At 36.6% G+C, this 26457-nt stretch overlaps 1 protein-coding gene across 3 annotated transcripts in view; it reads right to left on the reverse strand.

The window, feature by feature from the left end:
- Positions 1 to 26457, reverse strand: part of LOC115215620 (differentially expressed in FDCP 8 homolog) — a 62086-nt gene that overhangs the window by 26711 nt on the left and 8918 nt on the right. For 2 of the 3 annotated variants that reach the window (XM_036507219.1, XM_029784854.2), the window contains exons 2-4: positions 24703 to 24822; positions 12635 to 13027; positions 111 to 229 (exon numbers count right to left, since the gene is read on the reverse strand). In XM_036507219.1, coding sequence (XP_036363112.1) covers positions 111 to 229; positions 12635 to 13027; positions 24703 to 24805 — 615 coding nt within the window. In that variant the 5' untranslated portion in view covers positions 24806 to 24822. The remainder of the gene's footprint in view (positions 1 to 110; positions 230 to 12634; positions 13028 to 24702; positions 24823 to 26457) is intronic. The other variant, XM_029784863.2, reaches the window with a different exon arrangement.

Genomic DNA, 26457 nt, shown 5'->3' on the forward strand with positions numbered 1-26457 from the left:
CATTCTTTTCTTTAAAATATGATGATGATTAATTAAAAAAGTATTCTATAGAAGTACACAATATCAATGGGAACAGATTTTTTTACAAAGAAATAGCTGAAATAATTTACCTCTGGATGTGAAAAATGATCTTCTGCCAATCCAAGTTCAGCAAAAGAAACTTCTAGATTGTCTCTGGAAGGTATCGCAACATCCTGAATAAATGACCACGCATGACTGTCGGAAGAACCTAACCAAAAAATTTACACAAATATATAACTATCACTGCATGAACAAAATCACATATTTTGTTTACACATGTGTTTATACATATGTAAGCATACACAGATATATAAACACACACACACATATATACATATACACACACACATACATACATATACACACACACATACATACATATACACACACACATACATACACACACATGCATACATACACACATGCATACATAAATATGTAAACATACACACACACACACACACACACACACACATGTATATATGCACATGTAGATATTGGTTTCCAAATTTTGGCACAAGGTCAGCAATTTCGTGGGAGAGGGTAAGTCAATCACACCAACAACAATGTTCAACAAGTACTTACTTTATCAACTCCAAAAGGGATGAAAGGCAAAGTCAACCTTGGCAGAATTTGAACTCAGAATGTGAAGACAAACGTAATGCCAATAAGCATTTTGCCTGGGGTGCTAATGATTCTGCCAGCTCACCACCTTACACACTCGCATACACAAGAAGGAGCTGAAAAGCTCCCAGCTTTAGGTAAAAAAAAATGCAGGAGGATCAGTTAATTATAATTTTACTCAACATATTCCCCTCTCAGATTCAAACACTTATTGCAGTGGTCCTTCAGCTTTTCTAAGCCCTATAAAAGAACTCAGAAGGTTGGGCCTCCAACCAGGCCTTTTGCAATGCCCTTTAAGTTAGGAACTTTTCAGCACCCCGTCATACAGGTCACTAATTGACAACAGTTTTGTTAGTTATTCATATTCACCTTACCATAGCTAGAAGATACAAGCATTAAATAGAATATTACATTACAGGTGCAGGCATGGCTGTGTGGTAAGTTTGTTTTCCAAACATATGTTCCAAGTTCATTCTCACAGCATGGCACCTTGGACAGGTGTCTTCTACTATAATCTTGGGCCAACCAAAGCCTTGTGAGTGGAAAGTAAAAAAACCCATCGTGTGTGTTTGTTAGGTTGTCTGGAAAATTTCTGAGTGATTTTTGATATACAAAAAAGGAATATAAATAATTGATCTTTCAATAAATTTTATTCACGGAAATAATTTCCATTATTATTAATGATCTTTGCCCATCTATCAGGCTATTTAAATATTCCATCAGCATAAAATTTGACTAGTTTTGAAGGAAAAATGTTATCTAGATGCATTTTGACCCCATCTAAATTGTTAAATGTTTTTCCTTGCAACGAGTTCTGTAGAGACAAAAACAAGTGGTAGTCAGATGGCGCAATATCAGGAGAATATGGTGAATGAGGTCCAGCCAAATACACGTAACTTTGTTCAGGTAGCCAAAGGCACATGTAGTCAAGCATTGTCTTGTTGGAAAACTACTCCTTTCCTGTTGGCAATCTCCAGCCTCAATTCTTTGATTCTTTTGTTCAAATTAGCCAGCTAATGACAGTACACATCAGAGTTAATGGCCTGGTTTTGTGGGAGAAGCTCATAATAAATGAAGCCTTTATGATCCTACCAAACACAAAGCATAGCTTTTTTGGCATGATTATTCATCTTTGCTGTTTTGGGTGATCCTTACACAAACTCCAGGATCTTTTTCACACTATGTTTTCATACACAATCCATTTTTCATCTCCAGTTACAATTTATTTCAGAAAAGGCATGATTTCATTCCATTTCAAAAACATATCACAAATGGAATACCAGTTCAAGCAATTCTTTTCTGAAAGTTTGTGAGGGACCCATACATTATAGCGAGAAATGTATTCTAGCTTCACTAGGTGTTCATGAGTCATACTTTTAGAAACTTCCAACTCCTCTGCAAATTCTCTTGTTGTGATATTTGATTTTCTTAGATTTTTGCCCTCAAAACATTTTCATCCATTTTTGAAGGTCTTCCACTGCAACTGTCATCTTCCAAACTGAACGCTCCAGCCTTAAATGTTGCAAACCACCTTCAAACAGTTAATTCACCTACAGCATCACCTACAGCATAAACTTCACAAATGTTTTTGCAAGTCTTTGCAGCATTTTCTGCTTTTTTAAAAAAGAAAAGCATTACAATGCAAATATGAAATTTTTGTTTATCCATTTCAAATGTTAATAAAGGGCAACTGGAAGGAAAAATAAATCTGTTTATAGTCAAGAACAAAGAAGAGATGCACTACCACTTCAAGCAAGGCCAAAATTTTAACTGTTACATTTCAGGTGTGTTCAACAATGTATTAAAAGTTTTAGCTTAACAACTGTGTGTGTGTGTATTAAAGAACTGAAAAACACTTGGAAGGTTGAGCCTCCAACCAGGTCTTTCACAATACCCTTAAAGCCAGGAACTTTTCAGCACTCCCTCATATATTGCAATTTATTGACCAGACTATCAGACATCCTTATATACAGCAGGTCACAAAACACTTCCATTCTTCTCGTGAATGTATTCTTTTCCAATCATCTTAGACGTCTTCTGAGCAGTCTCTTCAATTCCCTTGGATACCACTGAATAACTGCACGGATCCACCTGTTGTGTGTAAACCTTGCAATATACCTAACTTTGTTTGTGTGATATATATATATATATATATATATATATATATATACATATATATATACATACATATATATACATATATATATATACATATATATACATATATGCACACATAGATAGATAGATTACAAATAGATATTAGATAGCAATTTACATACATATTTACAGTTACATACACAGAGAGAGAGAGAGAGGGAGAGAGAGGCACACACACATACACAGATGCAGAAAGAGACAGATACACATACACACATTTATATAAAAGTACGTGTGTGTGTGTTGTTGTTGTTCTTGTATATATAAGCACTATAACCAGAGTAAAATAAGACCTTTGAAACTGCCCAAGTGATATAGTTTAAACACAATAGAAGTTAAGAGTAGAAACAGATGTTTCTTCCCAGTTTGTGACATTCATAAATTTATCACAACAAACTTCCTATCTCACTCATGATATATATATATATATATATATATATATATATATATATATATAAGCCTTTATTACAGAGAAATAAGGTGTCTTTTTTTCCTATTGTTGTTTTGCCTTGTTTTCATAGGTTGACACACACACTCTTCAGCAACAGGAAATGAGTTAACTGTTAAATTCAACAACAAAACATTGATATCCAATCTCACACACACAAGCACATTCACTTAAGAAACCCATTGATAAATATGTCAAATATTGACCCCAATTGAATTGATTGCTAGTACATTACTGGTGCTAGTCATTAACAACCCCTTACAACTCCCGCCCAAAGTATAAGCTGTGAAATCATTAGCACACATTCACTAAATATTGCAACGAACATTTCTGTTTATGGAATAAAAAAGAAGTCCTAAGTCCATACACTGTATTGGTTATCATATAAGACATATGATGCACCCCTATTTCACAAGTATGAGGGGGTACCCCAAAAGTAACTGGATGTTGTCTGTGGGACAAGTCCCTCGTAGTTCAGACTTCCAGCACTAGAAGCCACTTGATGCAACTTTCAGGCAACAGCCTGCTGACTGGCAGCGTCTAATGCCATGTGATGTATCTTTGCTTTGTAGAGCTGCTCCCGTTTGTCGATGTTTGTGATGGCTGAAATGAAAGAACAGCATGCTTCCAAGAAATTCCGTTTTCTGCTGGAAAAAATGGCAGCTAAAACAGCTGTCATGTTCCAAACAGCTTACAAGGATGCTGCCATGAGCAAAACACAAGTTTACAAGTGGTTTCCACGCTTTATGAATAGTCTCTTGTCGCTTGAGGATCAACCTCATTCAGGGCGACTGTCGACCTCCCAAAGAGATGAAAATTCATGAACTGATCTTGGAGGATCATCACTGAACAACTGACAAACTTGTTGGTATGACTGGTGTGTCTTGAAGTTCCTGCCAATGAATTTTGAGTAAGGAATTGTGAATGAAAGAGCTGCAGCAAAATTTGTGCCTTGCTTGCTCACAGAAGATCAAAAGCAGTCATGAACGAATGTGTGTTGTGAACTGAAAGAACAGTTGGAAGTTGATCCAGGCCTTTTTTTGAAGGTCATCACAGGTGACAACAGCTGGTGCTACAAAATTTGCAGATGTGAAAAAGGTGAAGATAAAAAACAATGGAGGCATTAAAAGGAATCACTTCGCAAGAGTTCCAGCACCACTTCAAATAGTGGAAAATACACCTGTACCAATGCATTGCTTCAAATGGAGAATATTTTGAAGGCGATGAAAGAGTAAACATGTAAAACTAAGTGAATAAAATAATATTGCGAAATTCCAGTTTCTTTGGGGTACCCCTCATATATTTTGTAGTCATCCACTTCTAAATATTTAACAGGCAGATGAAAGTTTAACATTCCTTTCAGCTTTCTAGGAGAATTTTCATCAATACAATTTTCAAAATGTTTCTCGAAGGTAACACAGTTATTAAATAAAGTAAGATACATTTTGAGTGTGGGTTATATAGACTGAAGCAGAAAATATGATGAGATGATATGAACTCCCCACATAACAGCCAACATACCTTATGCAAATTTTCATAATTTTCTGCTAACAGACTAAGATAATTTGGTTTGTTTTCAATATTTATTATATGCGGGACCCATGAATACTTCACAGATTTAATGGTAAACTTATTGGGTTATTTCTCAAAATTATATCCAAAAAATCTGTAAGTGTAGTCTGTGTTGTGTCTGTATCCAAAGATAGTTGCTCATCTGCTATTCATTGAAATGGGATGGAAATTGGAATACAATGATTACTTAATGCACTTTACATATACACTTTATATACTCTGTGCACAATTTTATAGACTTAATACACAGCACTCTCCCTCTTTCTCTCTCATTCTTTGCCCTTTTTCTTCGCTCTTCACCTCTCCCTTCAACTAATCACATGAATGCATAACAGATGGGATAAGTAACAGAGGAGAAAAACTTAGTAAAAAAAACAATTACGCATTTCACTCACCACCACCTCTCCCCCTCCCTCCCTTCAACTAATCATGTTGAAGCCTTACAGACAGGCTAAGTAACAGAGAAACAAGCAGAATTATTATAAGATTAGTAACAAATACTTTTGCCTAGTCTCCTTTGCCTAGAACACTCAGTATCCCATTCATAATAAGGCTACATTGGACCCAGTGTAATTTTCTGATATCTTTAAAATAAAGAAAAAAAAACAGTAGGTTTTATACAGCAGAGCATAATATTGCTATGCTGTGCACACACACACACACACACACATATATATATATATATATATATATATAAAATGAGATAGGGGTTGAAAATTCAACCCATTTCCTTGTCTAATTATATTTACAATATATTTTGTATAATGCCTTTACTGTTATGTAATGGTGTAATAAAGTATTGATTGGGTATCATCTGATGGTTGATGTTTGATTGATTTAAGTATGTTTTCTCCATTTTCTAATTTTGTAATATATATATATATATAAGGTGGGGGAAGACCTCATGATATTTATGTTTTAAACTTTATTTTAGACATGTTGGAGACCAATCTTCTCCCAAGTTTCTTCCAGAAAGAGAAGAATCAACCCCTGTACAAAGTTGATACCCCCATCCCCTGCTCCAAAATGATGAAAAGCAAAGTTGACTGTAATAGGACTTGAACTCAAAAGTACAGAAACCCAAAATGATTAACACAAAGCAAACTAGCTGACACTCTAACAAGCCTGCCAAAGGCCACCTAAATTATGTAATATGGTATTTTCTATATACAGGATGCAATGGGTAAATTGTTGCCATTTTATATTTTTAGTTTCACACATGTACATTGTTTGTTTTTGATTTTGTTGACAATACAGTATAGTAGGGTCAGTTGGACACCGTCTGTAAGAAAAACAGCACCATGATGCAATTCACTCTGCCAGAAATTTGGAAACAACATGCTATACTGCTTGGCATTCACACCAGAAGCTCCAATATGAACATTTCAGAATGTTTGGGTGTCAATCTGAAAACAGGGCAGAGGATTCAGAAAGAGTTGGATGAGTCTAATGGTGATTACGAAGGTACAGCAGCTCGGAAAATTCAGTCTGATCATTCTGATAAGAAAAGAACTCCTGGATTTGTTGATGAGATCCAGGCTATGATTGACAATGATCCCTCCAAGTCAATCAGGTCCATCACCAAGGACATGGGAGTGTCTGAGTCTCTTATCAGACAGGTAGTGCATGAAAACATTTGGTATTTCTCATACAAGATGAGAAAGGGCCAATTTTTATCTCGAGCTATCAAGGAGAGAGGAAAGACCAATCTACAAAGCTTTTGAACAAACTCAAGCATCCCTCCACATAATACTATAAATAATACCATGTGAATATTGGGGTGAAAACTCCTTTTGGATAGAAAAAAAAAATCAAAGGCTGGATGTGGGACACTATCCCACATTTCTTGTAGACAAGACAGCCATTCTAATATATACATATATTTAAGAATTCTTCCTGTTTTCTCTTGACTGCTAAACTACCAATGCCCTATGAAGAGGAAAAAAAAATGTTCTATGAATTCCTTCCAGACTGTAATTACTGCTATTTGCTATAAAATATCTCTCTTCATAAAATACTTAAATCAATAACAAGTCATGAGATTTATTATGCTGAAGATTTCTAAAAAGAAGTCAATGGCTCTACATATGATTAACACCAACTAGAAATTTTAAGAATTTCATAATGATGATTAAAAAAAAAAACATTATATATGTGAATTCGGCACTACCACAGAATTAGCTGTCAGGATGAAAGTAAAAAGAGTCCACCTTCGTTTGTTTCACTTCTGACAGCTAATACCATGACAGTGCCGTGAATTCTATGTATCTTTTTCCTAAGAATTCCTTAATTGCAAATTCAAATTTCTAACCCTGCCAAATATTATGAAGAAAGGATGAGCTCTATTGTTCTTTTGTAACAGAGGAAAAATGTGTGTGAGAGAGGGAGAGTATGTATATACACATACATAGATCAGTTGCAGGACTCAACATGTAGGGCACCAGGATGGTCTGGATACAGAACATACATTACATTGGAGCAACTCTTAGTTGCCGTTTATTGGTAGTATACTACAAGTCTGTATATAGTATGTATGTATAGAATATATATGTCTAACCCATGCTAGCATGAAAAAAGATGTAAAAACTAATGAAAATATAGCCGCCATAATAATTGCATTGAAATCACTTCAATAACTGGTACATGAGAAGGAAGGTACTTCCTAATACCTCACATGACACTCGCTCCAAATGACATCAGCCTTAATTTCAGAATGAATTCAGTTTTCTGTAAGGCAGACCTACTCTCTGACAATAAATGAGGCACAGAGACAGATATCATTATCATCATCATTGAACATCTGCTTTCCATGCTGGCATGGGTTGGACGGTTTGACTGAGGGCTGGTGAGCTAAAAGGCACCAATCCGATCTGGCAATGTTTCTACAGCTGGATGCCCTTCCTAATTCCAACCACTCCAAGAGTGTATTGGGTACTTTTTACATGCCACCGGCACAGGTGCCAAGGGAGGCTTTCAGCAACCACACTCAAATGGTGCTTTTTACATACCACCGGCACGAGAGCCAGTCAGGTGGCACTGGCAATGACCACACTTGTAAATAATAAAAATTTAATCAATATATATGAGTAAGTTTTATCCTTTTATTTCCATAAACTATAAAGCACATCATATCTGTCAACCGTATTACAAGGAGATAATTAAGCAAAACCTTATTAAATGGCAAGACACCAAAATAATTTTTTTAAACTCCTTGCTCATGTTCAATATACTAACATGATGTTTTCAAATGTGCTGACTTATACCATGGAATTTCCATGGGTCTCATTATATATTTTATTTTATTGCTTCCTGGTATAAATTTATTGCCTTCTTTACTTATTCACACACATAAGCTTTAAACTTTAAATGTTATAGTTCCGTGTGAATGCCTCCTGTGTATGCATACGTCATGCATGTGGGTGTCTGCATGATATGTGCATCTGTAGGCATGTGCAAATAGGTGCACATCTCTCCATCTCTCACAGTGGGAGTGCATGTGTGTATTACAGCCCAATACACAAGCACAGATGTTTCCTTCAGCTATTTCATTTATACATACACATCATCATAATCGTCTCCACCATCATCACCAATAATCTCCACTAATTAAAATAACATTTAAACAGAAAAAAAAAATCAAACACAACAATATTTCTCTGTATGTGTGTGTGTGTGTGTATTTGTTTGTCCATCTGTCTGACTGCATGCATGGGCAGGCAAGTGATGGCAGAGTGGATGAAAGAGGCGAAATTAAAGCTTTCTGAACAAAATTCCTTGCTTGAGAATTTGAGTACAAAAAAAGGAAAAAAAAAAAAAAAAAAAACTATAAATATTTGACATGTTGCTGTAGTAATAATATATGAGAGGTTAGTCATACTTTTAGGCATAAAAAGAAAACTGAACTATAGCTGCTGCTACTACTTAAGTTACCAAATATAACATACAAAAATCAACACTGGACTATTTTACTTCAAATACATGAACCAACAACAACAAACTAGTCTCTGCACAGTCATTTGATTTGTTAGAAATAGTAGCCATATTAAAATTTCCTCAAATCACAGCACAGTAACTTACTAAAAAAAAGAAAAACAAAGGAAGGACACTATTTACATTATTTACATTCAAAGGATATTTGTCCTCATCTTGTTTGTTGTTAACACAATGTTTCGGCTGATATAGCCTCCAGCCTATGGTGTAGTGGTTAAGAGCACGGGCTACTAACCCCAAGATTCTAAGCTCGATTCCAAACTGTGACCTGAACAACAATAATAATAATAATAATAATAATAATAATAATAATAACATTGAAAAACACCTTAAGAATGAGAACCCAGTTTCAAAATTTCCCCAAGACACCTGAAGAAGGCTAGAGGGTATATCAGCCATCGAATGTAAATAATGTAAATAATGTACATAATTTCTCATCTCTTAAATATAGAACTATAAAGGAAGGACACACTGAAAAATGTATTCTTAGATATACCAAAAAGACAAGTATGGTTACAGATAGAATGCCTTTGATTCTAAATACTGCTTGGTCAGGGCTTCCCACAATTTCATTACTATTTTCATACACCAAAGATAAAATTTGAATTCCTATACGCATCATCATCATCGTTTAACATCTGCTTTCCATGCTAGCATGGGTTGAATGCTTTGACTGAGGACTGGTGAACCAGATAGCTGCATCAGGCTCCAATCTTGATCTGGCAGAGTTTCTACAGCTGGATGCCCTTCTTAACGCCAACCACTCCGAGAGTGTAGTGGGTACTTTTACGTGCCACCGGCACGAGAGCCAGTTAGGCAGTACTGGCAACGGCCATGCTCAGATGATGCCTTTTATGTGCCACCTGCACAGGAGCCAGTCCAGCGGCACTGGCAACGACCTCGCTCGAATGTTTTTTTTTTCACGCGCCACCTGCACATATATGTATAATATTACAAATTCAATCAATCCAGCTCCTAATCAAGAAGTCCACATCATCATCATCAGTTTCTGTCATTTCCATACTGCCAGGGATAGGACATTTCAAAATGGTGTAAATCAGCTCCTACCCAGAGTTATTGTCCTAAATGGTTTTGGAGGTCGTGTCTAACTTGTACATTTCATTTGGCTTTGTTCCTGCAGCCAGATGCTCTTCCTAACACCAACCACGTTTCAAAGTGTAATGGATTATATTTTAATTTTGTCACAGCATCAGCACTAGAGAGGTTGTTGTCATATCCTTTGCAACACTAAATAGTTCTCTCTACCTTCACATTGTCATGGTGTCTCTTTTCAATCACAAACCTCTCCCTTTACAAAGCATATTCAGTGTATTTTATCATGGTAGCAATATTAGAGAGTTGTCTCCGTTGTTTCTAGTCAGAAATGGCTGAGAGAATGAATGGTGTGTGACAATGAGACAAGAAAAAAATTTCAGTAACCAAAAACATGGAGTGAGTACAAGGTAATTAATTTTACACCGTAAATAAAGAAACAGAGAAGAATTCAATATTTTGGCCAATGGTCCTTCAAGAACTAGAGAGAGAAAAAGAAAAAATGTTCTATGAAAAGCAGTGTTTACAATGACAAGCACATGGTGAAATGAATGACAGGAGTAGGTAGTGCAGAATGGTGTTTTAAAGCCCAAAGAATAATCTGTTGCCAAGGAAGAGGCAGGGTGAGAGCCTCTTGCTAGGCAATAAAAATGTATGAGCACGTTACATATGCATGTATGCATATGGCAGTGTTACTAAAGAAAAACAAGGTGATTATTCGTCCCAGTTGGGTGGGATGTTTTACTGTTGATGGTAAACAGGGGTAAAACACTACCACAGACAACGAAATGCAACTTAGTATGACAGGAAAAATTGAAGTGATGGCCATAGATTGGAGCAATATGGTGTTATTCCAGACAGCTAAAAGGTACTCCCTAAAACAGCCCTAAAAAATCTAGGTACTCCCTAAAAAATCTCCAGGCAGTTCCTCAATGAACAGCAAGCCACAAAACCAGCATTAGATGCTTGTACTAGCAAGAAGATTCCACAAGAAATGTTCTTGATGGTGCAAGTGAAATAGTTGGCAACATGGGAGGAAGTCTGCACAAAGTGGTGAAATTCTGGATGAAGAGACAAGTGTTGTAGCAGTAGTGAAAACAGGTAAAGGAAAGTACAAGTGGGAATCAGTGAGTTTATAAAACACAGAAATGGAGCAGATGGAGTGTCAAAAAACGGAAATATCCAAGAAGTAACAGAGCAGATGGAGCAGTTCTGTGTGAAACCCAGGGCAGGGTGGAAGGAACTGATGAAAGTAACAAGAAGTTCAGATCTTCAGTAACACATCTGGAATGGGTCCAGTGAAACTAGGGATAGATTTAGGGCTAATATGACCAACAAATAAGGCAGTGTGAAGTAAAGATTTCAGGTGAAACCTGCTGGTAGGTAAAAATCTCCAGGAAAGGAAAAGTTGAGAGTGAAGGTAAATTCACCAAAGAAGAAGATAGTCATGGAACTTAGTTCAAGTGTGTTGTGATGATCAAGAAAGTGTTTTAGGATGAGGAGATTGTTGTCATGGAGCAGCATAACATCTATGGTGAAAAAGTTGGTAGGGACTAGGGTGGACAAGAATATGAAGAGGTAGAGGGCATGGTTGGTGCTGTAGATGATTCACACATGTATCTACAAAACACTCTCTCACACTTTATTTCCTTTGGCAGTAAAACGGTCGTTTGGCTGTAAAAAACCACCATTCCACTGTACTTATTTCCATTAAAGGCTTTCATTGTAAATGTTACTTTCTATGGAACTTTCTTTGTTATTTTCTGCTTGTAGATGATGAACCACCACTCCAAAATGCTGAACTCTTCCCTGTTTCTTCCTTGCAGCATGTTTTCATTGTTTTTTTTTTATACTGTTTTAGAAAAGAGTGAAGGAGTAGAAGGTAAAAAATTCATTTAAACCCATTGGCATCATAGTTCCAAGTTTAAAATATGATTCATTGTTCCTTCCATTTCCTTGAGTGAGTGAACTCATGGAGCACAAAAATACTGGCCAGTATGACAATGAAGTCTTGTAGTTCATTTGAAATTTTTCTGCTTGAATTATTTATTTTATTCCTTTTTCAGCAAAATGTTTTTATCATAAAAAAAATCAAGGAAAGAATGTCTAAAATTATTTGATCACCATTCAGCAAGTTAAGTCACAGCCGATGGCAACTTATCACTTTAACCATTTTTTTTCTTTCGAGTTATTAATAAATAATAAAAACATTTGGTCATAGTGTGTGTGTGTGTGTGCGTGTGCACATGCTATGTGTTGTGCATAAATATGTGCACAAATCTGTGCATGGGTGCTTGCATGCATGTGCAGACATGGCTGAACAGCTAAGAAGTTTCCATTGCAACCATGAGGTATCTGGTTCTATTCTACCGTGCAACACTTTTGATAAGTTTTTTTTTTCTTGCTTAGTCTTGGGTCGACACAAGGCTTACGAGTGAAATTCAGCAGATGGAAAGTGTGTGGAAATCCATCAGATTAATTACAGCTGTGAATTCAAAGAGCAATCCTTGTCACACATAACGTCATGTTAACTCCGACTATACATTACAAGATTACAGGCACATATACAGTACAATTTTTCTGTGGAATATTCAGCCACTTATACTATGACACAACAAGTAGGTAATTCCATTAATTGAACAACTGGAATAGTCATCTTCAAAACCAATGAAGGATCCATTCACAGTGCACATGCACATGTGTGTGTATATTTCAAAACAGGCATTGTAAATAATAATAATGAAAAAAAAAAAGGTAATAATCACTCACTTGTTGATTCTACTTCAGAGAAATGGTCTTCTTCAAAGATAAATTCATTATTGAAAGGGTTAAATCGTTGCCGTACAGGCTTGTTTCTGTCACCAGTAGGTACACTGTTGCTACTTTCATTCATAGCTGGAGGCTTTATAGCTTTACTGCCCACGTCGGGGCTTTGCCTATCTTGATTTAAGGCTGTATTACCACTGTCACCTTCAGATCTACATTCTGTCTGATACACATCATTGTTCTGTAGTTTCTCATCTGATGCTGAAAGTGGTAACTCTGCTTGCTGCTTATCCTCATCCTCACAAGTTACACACACTTTACAATCACTGAGTTCACTCTTTTCGATATCATTTAAAGTTTCTTTATTTTGAACGGTCTCTTTTGCAGAGTCTAAACCTGTTTCAATGGGTACATAAACACAGAAATTTCATGTAATTTATTATCATAATTATCTTAATTAAAATTATTATCATTATAATTATTTTTTGTTTGTTAGTTCTAAATAGCATACGCAAATCAATCATGCCAAACAGTTTACTAGTGGTTTAAGAATGTGTTAATAAGATTTTTCCAAAGCAAACATCAAAAAAAAAAGTACAAGCTGCATATGAAGATAAATGCAATATTCTTTTATTGATTTTCACTCGGGGAGTTCTGGCCATGCTGGGGTACTATCAGGAATAAAGAAAATTTCTGTAGTCTTTGCAGAAATTTTATATTTTATGAAAGGATGTTAAGCAGTTTGAGTACAGCTTGATTTTTCACAAAAGCTAAAATCATTTTATTTTAGAATTGTCGAATATGCTGGGAAGGGAATCCAAATTCAGCATGCTATGTCTTCAGATATTTTTGATAGATCTCAGTTTTCTGAAATTTTAAGCATTTATGCTATACAGAAAGGAAGCAGCCAGGTTTAAAGCTACGTAAGATAGATTTGTTTAAACATATTTAATACTTGGTTTGAGAGTACATGCACCATGTCACTGCATGTTGTAAGAAGTATCAGAAAAAGTTGGCAATAGAAAGTGTATATGATTGGAAAAACACTGCTGGTATAGAAAAGCAGATATAAAACAATGAAGACATCAGAAAAGTAGTTAGAAATAAATATGCAGACTAAGAGGGAAAATGCAATTAGTCAATGAGTAACGGCATTTTCATGTGGATAGCAAGCACAAGAGGCAACCCTGGACATATCTCAGTCCTATTCTGAATTAAATAGTCAAGTATATATATTTCTCTGTACTCGCCAAAGTACATGCAAGAAGATTGTATATTTGTTGCTTAAGAAAATAAATTAAAAGACAGTATCCACATGAAAACCAATCAGTAAGTATGCATTAACATGGAGACCTATTGAGTCAAGTACATCAACATCAAAATAAATATCAAATGGAAATTGTGGTTGTGATACCAGTGCCAGCGCTGCCTTGACTGGCTTCCGTGTCGATGGCACGTAAAAAGCACCAACCGATCATGGCCACTGCCAGCTTCCCCTGGCACTTGTGCCGGTGGCACATAAAAAGCACCCACTACACTCACAGAGTGGTTGGCATTAGGAAGGGCATCCAGCTGTAGAAACACTACCAGATCAGACTGGAGCCTGGTACAGCCTCCTGGCTTCCCAGACCCCAGTCAAACCGTCCAACTTGTTCTAGCACAGAAAACAGACGTTAAACGATGATGATGAATGCATAAAGTATTATAAAATTAACAAGAAATAATTATCTTGAGGCTGGCTGTGAAGAAATGGAGTCTGCTTCACAACCACATAGTTTTGAGTTCTATCTTACTGTGTGGCAACTTGAATGAATGACTTGGGCTGATTAATGCCTTATGAGACAAATTAGTGCACAGAAACCATATGGAAGCCAGTTGTGTCTGCGGATGTGTGCATGCATGTAAATGTTTATATTCTATGGCTTCACATGAAGCCATTTTAGGAAAACCAGTGATGCTATATTGACATACACTGCTAACAAATCTTCCTCCAGCTCTGCACTTTCAAAGAAACCCAAAATAAAGAAACTCTTACTCAAAAAACATACCGTAAATCTTTGAGTATAGTTCACTCTTGAGTATAATACGCAGGAGAGTTTTAGGGGGCTGTACCTCTGAAAAACCTAAACCTTGTATATAATATGCACTCCTTCTCTAACTTGAGTCGTGCGTAATTAAGCCAGCAGCACCTAGTCAAACAAGCACTTCTGTGCAAGCGTAATACAGTAATGGTGATGTTCTCAGTTGTTATATGGGAATGTAAATATGTTTGCAAATTGCTTTTTTTACATGTTATTCTGTGTTCTGAATACTTTTATTTTAATAAATGTTGCTTACTGCAAGTTATGGATGATTCTTTTATGACTTCATTGCTTTCAGGCTTAGCTTAAGGTATTTTCGCGCCCAGCATCACAAAATGCATCTGAATAAACATTGCCGGACAGCAAATAGAGACTCGGGCATTGCTTAGAAAATATTTTTCATTTTTAACCTCATATATAGTACGCACTAGGGATTTTGACCTTTAAATTTTGGGGAAAAAATGCGGATTATACTCGAAGATTTACAGTATGAGTTAGAAGTTGTCAGGTGGTTACCAACAGATTAGAACAGACAACTCAGAAGACTTATGAGATGATGAGAAGACAATATCATTAAACAATTCAGGCCTAAAAAGAAGAGAAGGATTCAATCAAGAGGAAAATGGAAGCACATTGTGACCAGAAATGTATAAGGACATCTGAGATGTCTGGATGTAAAGTCAATTTTTAGCAAAGCAAAGCAAGTCATTTGTATCAACCATCCCACTGTATTCATTAATTTAATGATATTTATTGACAATTTCCACCATCAAATGACTAAAAGAGAAAAAAAAACAGACTCAGCACAGGGCTGGATTTGACTGAGAAACAATATCTCAAACCCATTTTGATATCATTTAGTCTAGTTGCAGCATATCATAAAACATTCATCATCATTTAACATCTGTTGTTCATGCTGGCATGGGTTGGACAGTGTGACCACAGCTGGAAAGCTGGATGAGGTGGGGGGCACCAAATTCCAGTCTGAATTGGCATGGTTTCTACAGCTGGATGCCCTTCCTAATGCCAGCCACTTTACAGAGTGCGCTGGATGCTTTTACGTGGCATTACACGTGCACTTTTAGGTGATTCCACATGGGCCCTTTTACATGGTGCCACACAGGTACTCTTACATGACATTACATGGGCACTTTTACATGGCATTGCATGGGTTCTTCTATGTAACATCACATGGCTGCTTTTATGTAACACCACACAGACACTACTACAAGACACCATACGGGCACTTTTACATGCCACCCATGTGGAAACAGCCTAGTTATGCTATACCCACTTTCTTTCTAGTACATATAACTTTACTAAATTACTCAGTGTTTTTACTATCATATGACTGCTGTTATCTGGCACACATAATTCAAACATAGCAAAATTAAATTATTCAAATTAAAGGAAATCATTTAGATATGTATATATCTAAATGATTTCCTTTCTTATCTATATAATAGTAACTCATTGCCTCATTATTTTCATCCTTATTGATGTCTATGATATTAGATCTTTTTCCGTTTAACCCCACTATAAACCAGGAAGTTCTTCATTTTTTGCTATCCACTTGTTGCATTAGTCACAACAAAGTAAACTTTTATGCCATAGAGAAAGATAGCCTCAAGGCAACAAGCTGGCAGAAACATTAGCATGCTGAGCAAAATGCTTAGTGGTATTTCGTCTGCCACTACGTTCTGAGTTCAAATTCCGCCGAGGTCGACTTTGCCTTTCATCCTTTTGGGGTCAATTAAATAAGTACCAGTTATGCACTGGGGTCGATATAATTGACTTAATCCGTTTGTCTGTCCTTGTTTGTCCCCTCTGTGTGTAGCCCCTTGTGGGCAGTAAAGAAATAAGAAAGATAGCCTCTGTATGGCAAGAAACCAAATCTTTCTAAAATCACACCCAGTCACTTTAGAAAAGAAGGACATATTGAATCTTGTATTTACTATATCTAGGGAAAAAGGGAAAAGACAAGATCATGACAGGAATATCTTTGACCACAGGCTTGCTTGAACAAACCTGACCTGAGAATAAACAACAGCAACACCATCATCATCATCATTTAACATCCGTTTTCCATACTGGCTTGGGTTGGATGGTTTGACTGAGAACTGGTAAGTTGGGGAACAGCATCAGGCTCCAATCTGATTTGGCATGGTTTCTATGGCTGGATGCCCTTCCTAATACCAACCAGTCCAAGAGTGTAGTGGATGCTTTTTACATGCCACCAGCATGGGTGCCAGTTATGTAACACAAGCATCGGCCATGACTGCGATCTCACTTGGCTTCACAGGTCTTCTAAAGCAAGGTATATTGCCAAAAGTCTTGGACACTTGTCTTAGCAATAGCAGCATGGAAGTTCCAAATCACTGTCCCTAGGTTTTTATATTCACGTGTGTGTGTGTGTGTGTGTGTGTGTGTGTGTGAATATAGATAGATAGGTAGATAGACAGACAGATAGATGGATGGAAGAAAGAATGGATGAATAGACAAGATAAATAAGCACAGGGTTGACTGTAGTTTAGAAGCTTGCTTCCTAATCATGTGGTCTTGGGTTCAGTCCCACTGCATGGTACCTTGGGCAAGTGCCTTCTACTATAACCCTAGGTTGACCACAGCCTTGTGAGTGGATTTGGTACATGGAAAATGAAAGAAGCCCACCATGTTAGTGTGTGTGTGTGTATGTGTTTGTGTGTGCATGTGTACTTTGTCTTGATATCATGTGATGACTGTAAAGGAGCATAACTATCATACAAGTGATGATGTTCATTTTGAGTCTTCCATGAAAAACATGTCTGGTCATGGGTAAATTTCACCTTTCTTAGAAACTGATAATGGTTGACAACAGGAAGATCATTTGACTATAGAAAATTTGCTTCAACAAATTCCATCTGACTCATGCAAACATGGAAAAGTTGATGTTAAATAATGATGATGATAATGATGATAAAAAAACGTAGCTGGTTGTCTAGTTGTCCACTACCCTGACTGACCCAGTCATTGGTTTACTTCAAAGTAATCACTATGAGAGTATGTCATTTTGTCAAACTCGCAGATTACAAATCTGTACTTAGATGCTTTTTTTCTCTCTCTTTGCTCTTTTACTCTTTTACTTGTTTCAGTCATTTGACTGTGGCCATGCTGGAGCACCGCCTTTAGTCGAGCAAATCGACCCCAGGACTTATTCTATCGGTCTCTTTTGCCGAACTGCTAAGTTACAGGGACATAAACACACCAGCATCGGTTGTCAAGCGATGTTGGGGGGACAACTATATCTAGAGGAAAAACACAGACACACAAACATACATACACACACATATATATGTATACATATATACGACAGGCTTCTTTCATTTTCCGCTCACAAGGCTTTGGTCGGCCTGAGGCTATATTAGAAGACACTTGCCCAAGGTACGACGCAGTGGGACTGAACCTGGAACCATGTGGTTGGTAAGCAAGCTACTTACCACACAGCCACTCCTATGCCTCGTTTATTTATTTATTCTTTTTATTTGTTTTGGCCATTAGACTGTGGCCATGCTGGGACACTACCTTGAAGAATTTTTAGTCAAATGAATCAACCCCAGTATTTTTTTTTTGTCTTTTAAGCCAGGTATTTATTCTATCGATCTCTTTAATGAACTGCTAAGTTATAGGGATGTAAACACACCAACACCAGTTGTCAAGTGGTGCTGGGGGACAAATACATATACACACACGTATACATTGGTCAAACAAATCAACCCCGGTACTTATTTTTTTAAGCCTGGTACTTTTTCCATCAGTCTCTTTTGCCAAAATGCTAAGTTACAGGGACGTAAACACAACAACACTGGTTGTCAAGTGGTGATGGGACGACAAACACAGACACACACATTATATCACCGTGATCACTGTGACCGACCAGGCTATCAGATGTTGTTACACCTCACTGGTCACAATGCACTTCGCATTGTTTTAGCCTTCAAATGAAACCATCCTGCTGGCTAAGCGAGCAGGCCAACACACATCATATATCATCATCATCATTTAACGTCCGTTTTCCGCGCTAGCACGGGTTGGACCGGGGTCTGGGAAGCCAGGAGGCTGCACCAAGCTCCAGTTAGATCTAGCAGTGTTTCTACAGCTGGATGCCCTTCCTAACGCCAACCACTCCGCGAGTGTAGTGGGTGCTATTTAGTGCCACCGGCACAGGTGCCAGGGGAGTCTGGCAGCAACCACGATCAGTTGGTGCTTTTAACGTGCCACCGGAACGGAAGCCAGTCAAGGCGGCGCTGGCATCGGCCACATTCGGATGGTGCTTTTTACGTGCCACCGGCACAGAAGCCAGTCAAGGCGGCGCTGGCATCGGCCACATTCGGATGGTGCTTTTTACGTGCCACCGGCACAGAAGCCAGTCGAGGTGGTGCTGGCATCGGCCACGTTCGGATGGTGCTTTTTATGTGCCACAACATATATATATATATGTATATATATATATATATATATATATATATATATTATATATATATATATATATAATGGGCTTCTTTCAGTTTCTGTCCATCAAGTCTGCTCACAAGGCTTTGGGTTGGTCTAAGGTTATAATAGAAGACACTTGTCCAAGGTATCACACAGTGAAACTGAACCTGGAACCATGTGGTTGGAAAGCAAGCTTTTTACCACATAGCCACACATAATTTTTTTGTTTCCTGCCAACTGTTTGCACCACATGTATCCCTGCTGTGTGGTCTTATGATCTGTTCTTAGCTATTTAACATACATATCTTATCACTGGAGACATGTTGTGCTTCAAAAAATTGCAGCAAACTTGTCCTACTCCACTTTGCCTACTTGCCTGACAAGTTAATCAAGTGAGAGAGAGAGAAAGTGGGGGACAACTTGATGACCCAGCAACTAATACAGCAAAGCTAAAGTACGAGTTTGCTTGATAATAGTGCAGACACCAAACCTTCCAGTAGACAAATAGAGTAGATTGCGTAAGTGTTGCTCTTATCTTCAATTGGATATCAGCATTTCTTTTTCTTATCCCAAAGTTCTGTATAGACATTCAATACAAGATATTCATTGCTCTGTATGTGAGAGCAAGAAAGAAAGACAGATAGCAAGACAGAGTGTGTGTGCGTATATTTACTTTGAATAATTTAACCTCGATAAATTATATTTTCAAAAGTTCCTTTTTTTTCTGACTCATGCTGAGTCATTTTCTCCTTAACTTCCTAAATATATCCAACTTACTTTTTAACATATTTTTCTTGAAATACACAGCCTTTGTTTCACTTTACCCATCCTTATCACTCACTGCATTCACCTCTACCCCCATCTTTAACCAACTGTTACACCCCACTCACACTCGTATAAAAATATTCACTCTTTCATCCACTCTCATGACCCATTGTCTGTATAATCCCTTATGCTCACCCACTTGTATTTTGGGAGTTTGATCGAGCACCCCACTACTGCCTTCCTTTTATCTCCAGCCATGTATCTCCGCTGTAGCAAGACACCTGTGCTTGTTCTTCTGTCATACTTTAGCCTTTCAACACTTAGCATAAAGCCATCTTCTCTCAAATGCTCTCATCTTACTAATGCCAGCTTTTTCCTTTCTTTCTTTTTTTCTTGTTCTTTTTCTATCTTACAAGTTACACAGCAGCCTCATTAGTGCTAGTGACATGAAAAAAAAAAGCACCCAGTACACTCTGTAAAATGGATGGCATTTGGAAAGACATCCAGCCACAGAAACCATGCCAAAGCTGACACTGGAGCTTGATGCAACCTGGTAGCTCAACAAATCCTGACAAACTGTCTAACCCATGCCAACATGGAAAGTGGATGTTAAATGATGATGAATGAAGAATTTAGTAACATTATTTTGTCGTTATTAGGCAGGTGTTTGGAGCTTAATTATACACAAAATTTTGATGGAAGATATTAATATAGAACACTTTAAAATAGGAAGTCTGTATCATAGAAATAGAGGCAGGCTCAGGTGGCCTGGTATCAACAAGGTTAAATAACAATCTATCTATCTATATCTATCTATAGCTCTACATTTGTATTTGTCCCCTCTGTGTTCAGCCTTGTGTGGCCAATAAAGAAAGTTGTCTCTGTATCTATGTATCTATCTCTGTATCTATCTGTCTATATCTGTCTGTCTATCTATCTGTCTATATCTCTCTATCTCTATCTATCTGTCTATATCTTTCTATTTCTATCTATCTATCTAGCTATATCTGTCTATATCTCTCTGTCTCTCTATCTCTATGTATCTTTCTATATCTATCTGTATCTACCTATCAACCTATCTATCTGTATCTACCTACCTATCTATATCTACCTACCTATCTATCTTTATCTATCTATCTATCTATCTATCTTTATCTATCTATCTATCTATCTATCTATCTATCTATCTGTCTGTCTGTCTATCTGACTGCCTATCTATCTCCCTCTCTCAATACTTAACAGGTGTCACTGACTGTCCAACTGAGAACTATGTAACAACCATCACATCACCTGAAAGACAACTGTGAAGAAAGGACAACAAAAGGTGCTTTTCTGCATTACAAGGTCTACAAGCCCTCAAATTGCCAAAACTGAAACTGAACATTTGATTCCCATGCAGAAAGGGGGCTCTTGTTATCTCTATAGTATCTTCTTAAACATTACACTTAATAAAAATGTAACAATCCATCAGATAAAATAATGACTGTTGCTGCCCACTTTCTCCTTCCAACAACAGACTGCACACACACACCTTTATAGTTTTGTGATATCTCCAATACAGTAACTTCTGTATATTAATGGCCTATTTGCTGATACTATTAATCACACACACACTAATTGTACTGAGATCACTATTAGTTGCCCTCCTCTCCCCGAAAATTGCATGAGCAGTAGTAGAATTGTTAGAGCATCAAATAAGACCTTGTGGTGTTTAATTACAACACTATTCTGAGTTCAAATGCTGTCAGGGACAATTTTATCTTTCATTCCTGTAGGGCTCAATAAACTGAGTACCAGTTGAACACTGGGAGCAAAATAATCAACTAACTCCTCCCTTAAATTTAGGGGCTTTTACTTCAATAAGAAATCATTTAAGTCAGAATTGATATAGCATTAAAAAAATTGCTTTGTGGTGTTTGTTCCTGACTTCAAATCCTGCTTAGGCCAACTTTATCCTTTCATCCCTTTGGATCAATAAAATGAAGTAGTTGTCAAGTACTGGGATCAATGGTTATTGACTTACACCCACCCTTTGAAATTGTTTGCCTTGTGCTTACATTAGAAACAATAAAGGAAGCAAGCTGACAGAATCATTAACCCTTTAGTGTTCAGATTATTCTGTCAAATGTGATGTTTGTTTATTCATATTGTTTTGAATTAATCATGTATTATCTTGTAGTTTAGAGATTGCAGTGATGTGATTTTTTTAGTTTTAGAATGACATGGTAGGGCTGAGGTAAGAGGCAAGCTCTGGTCAGTTTCAATATAAAACAGGTTAAATATTCTGGCCAGATATGGCCGATTTGAATGCTAAAGGGTTAAAGCATTGAAAAAATGTCTCAAAGCACTTGTTTTGGGATCTTTACAGTCTTAGTTCAAATTCCTCAAGGATCAACTTTTCCATTCATTTTTCAGGGTCAATAAAATAAAGTACCAGTGGAGTACTGGAATCAATGAACCCAAACTACTCCCTGCCCTTCAAAATTGTTGTTCTTATGCTTAAATCAGGAGCAATTATTATTATTATTATTATTTAGGCGGCAAGCTGGCAAAATCATTAGCACACCAGGCAAAATGCTTAGCAGCATTTTGTCTGTCAGTACATTCTGAGTTAGCACACTGGGCAAAATGTTTAGCGACCTTTCATCTGTCTTTATGTTCTGAGTTCAAATTCCACCAAGGTCAACTTATCCTTTCAGGGTCTATAAATTAAGTACCAGTGAAACACTGGGTTCGATGTAATCGATTAGGCCCCTTCTCCAAATTTCAGGCCTTGTGCCTTAAGTAGAAAGAATTATTATTATTATTATTATTATTATTAGTTGTTGTTTTGTCAGTATACATGCAATGACAAGCAAAGACTTAAAATGCTGTTAAGTAAAAGAAGAAAAACAAGAGATACAGTTAAAAAGAAGTAATAAGCAAAGTTTAGAAAATGTGTTAATAACAAGCATCAAAAGAAATAATCTACAAATTTTTATTTTTAACATTTAAAATCCAAAATATATAAAAATATTCAACTTCAAAGTTATTAAACCTATCAAGGAGTCTCTGTATAATTGCTCAGCCAGTTAAATCTCGCTCAAACTATCAGTTTGAAAAAGAGAGAGGGACACATTGGATAATGTTATCCTAGATGTGCAATAAGCACGAGAAAAACACGGTTGTCATGGCTGAAACACCTTTTGTCATAAGACTGCTTGATCAGGGATAATGACCTGGGGTTAAACAACAACTTAAATAAAATTTTAAAAAAAGATAAAATGAAAATATAAATAAAATAGATTGGGCTTAAAAAGGAGTTCATTTTAATAAGTTTTCTTTGAGAAAAACTATCAGAGTTATAGCAGGGGAGTGATGTTGTGACTTTCATGTTTTTCTCAAGAGTGATGTTGATGAAGTGAAATATTTAAAAACCAAGAACTGAGACTTAATTACAGATTAAGCTCACCTGGAATTTACTTCCATTCATAAGCATTCAATATGCAAGAATGGCCAAATGCTTAAGAATTTTGCTTTGCATTCAGCAGGTCCCTGGTTCTATCATTCTGCACAACACCTTGGGCAAGTGTCCTCCTTTACTCTAATCTTGACCAACCCAAGCTTTGTGAATGAAATTAGAAAGATGGAAACTGTGTGGAAGCCCAATGAATGATATGTACAAGAAATTCAAAGAGCAATATCTAGCAAAGTTTAGTTAGGGATTATATTTAAAGATGCAAGAGTCTTCAGAATACTCAACCGCCAGCACTAGAAGTACTGGACTACTCACAATTAAGTGGGTCGTCCAGAAAACTTCTTGCGGAAATCAACTGAGGATCCAGTTACACTTTGCTTTACATTCTTCATATCCAAACAGGTCATTTGTTTTTCAGGTTATCTCAAGAAAGATTCTCAAAAATTTTTTTGACTTAATTGCATTTCAAATTATTTCAATGAATTTGGATATAATGTGAATTCTTTTGGCCATCAGAGAAATTTGTTAAGAGATTAAAATAGCTAACTACAATCAGTCAACAAATGTACATAATGTACATACTTCTCCCATATTTGATTTAGATTATCTCACCTGAGTTTTAGATTATCTAACCAGAGACCCCACTACCTTAATCCTACATGACTGCTCAAACCCACCCCATATTTAGATTACAACCTCATTATTGCATGAAGTCTAAATTAGTGAATAATTCTACCATACTGTTCTACAAGAAAGAATCTTTTTTTTCCCCAAACACCAGAAGTTATGAGTTATTATTTTCATAAACCATTCCAAATTCTGAAATTATTTTGAAAATTAATCAGGACCTGCGACAAATTTCTCTAATTATTTTGATCAAAAACATGATCATAAAAGAGTTAGGGGCCAGGTTTTAAAATACTTTTTTTAATTTGCTCTGTAATGCTGAACAATAAAAGAGATCCACTTTCCATGCGTTGTTCAGTTTGTGAAGGACTGAATTACGAAAGGGACCAACACCAGGGAGCAAAAGCTCAGTTTTCAATGAGCCAAATACAAGGCTTAATCAGAACAGTTTCACTTCCTGCACAATGTTAATAATATCTTCAGTTAATTAAGGCATGAACATCACAATTATTTCTCATCTCTCCTAGAGGCCAATCTAAGAACTTGAAAAAAAAAAACTACATAATTTATGCAAACAACTAAATTTGCGGAACTTCCCAACACATGCTTATATGTAAGCAAATGCATATACCCACAAAAATCTAAAATTATTAAATGAATAAATTACGTACCAGACTCCACATAAGTATCTTCTACATTGGATACTTTTTTATCCAAAATTGATATATTATCTGTCATTATAGGAAGACCACTTCCTTCCCATATAGACTCCATCCTGATGAGGCATCAACCTGAAAAAAGTAGATTTTCAAATGTTAGAGAATAATAAACCTCAGTACATTTACAAAACATTCTGAAAATTCCTAAATTTGCAACATATTAGAACATAAAACAAGAATAATATTATATACTTAAAACAATAGAGAATATGAAATTGGCTCTTTGACATTGAATGTATTTCATTAAGTGTTTTGGTCAGACCACCTTGGTTTGGGCACTAACAATTATTAACAGGGAACAGGATTACATGTTAAAGACATATTAAAAGACATCCTAACAGACGCTGCCTGTTTAGAAGGCCACAGAAAAAAAGAAGGACTATTGATGTTTGAATAAACTCAGTGCAGTAGATTAACAGAATTGGTAGAGCAACAGACAAAACACCAGGTGGTATTTAGTTGTGTAGGCGGAGAGCTGGCAGAAACGTTAACACGCCAGGTGAAATGCATAGCCGTATTTCGTCTGCCGTTACATTTTGAGTTCAAATTCCGCCAAGGTCGACTTTGCCTTTCATCCTTTCAGGGTCGATTAAATAAGTACCAGTTACTCAGTGGGGTTGATATAATCGACTTAATCCGTTTGTCTGTCCTTGTTTGTCCTCTCTGTGTTTAGCCCCTTGTGGGTAGTAAAGAAATAGGTATTAAGTTGTGTACTTTTATGTTATGAGTTCAAATTTCTCAGTCCAATGGTCAGTTTCACAAGATGTATAAAATAAGTAATAGCTGATACTTATTGGAAAGGTCACATGGTCTAGTGGTTATAATGCTGCACTCATGAGCACAATGTCATGGTTTCAATTCATAGACTGGGTAGTATGATGTGCTCTTGAACAAAACACTTCACACATTGCTCTGCAATCTCTGCAGCAACTGAGGTGTGGTACACTGAGCACCTGTTCAGGCAACATCTGTTTGAAGGAGGCAGCAAGCTAATTAATGTACAACACATACATTTGATCACCATAAACAAACCACTTGTGTAGGTTGTCCAGCAAAAACTGAACATTCATAAATCAACTTAGATGGGAGAGTCCATCAATTTGATATAGGGAGAGGAAGCTAATTAACTTAAATTTCCACCACCTCCAAATGCAAGGCCTTGCACCTGCCTATATCACAAATCAATAATATTTGAATGCACCAAAAGATACATAAGATTTAGCAATCTTGCTAATCATATGCCAGAACAAAGTGATTTAAATGGCTCGACAAAAATAATACATTTGCACATAAAAAAAAAACATCAACACCATATTTCCAAGTTGTACTTGTTTGTCAAGTGGCCTGATGTGAGACCATGTATTCACAATGAAACTATTACATCATGAAAGACACTTCTTAGTCATTTAACACACAAAGACTTATTCTTTTATACTTTTATTTGTTTCAGTCATTTGACTGCAGCCATGCTGGAGCACCGCCTTTAGTCGAACAAATTGACCCTAGGACTTATTCTTTGTAAGCCTAATACTTATTCTAGCAGTCTGTTTTGCCAAACCGCTAAGTTACAGGGATGTAAACACACCAACATCAGTTGTCAAGTGATGATGGAGGGGACAAACACTGGCACACAAACATATACATACATATATATATATATATATATATATATATATATATATATATAATAAAATACAAAATGGGGCA

The sequence above is a fragment of the Octopus sinensis genome, linkage group LG1 (assembly GCF_006345805.1).
Source record: "Octopus sinensis linkage group LG1, ASM634580v1, whole genome shotgun sequence".
NCBI lineage: Eukaryota > Metazoa > Mollusca > Cephalopoda > Octopoda > Octopodidae > Octopus > Octopus sinensis.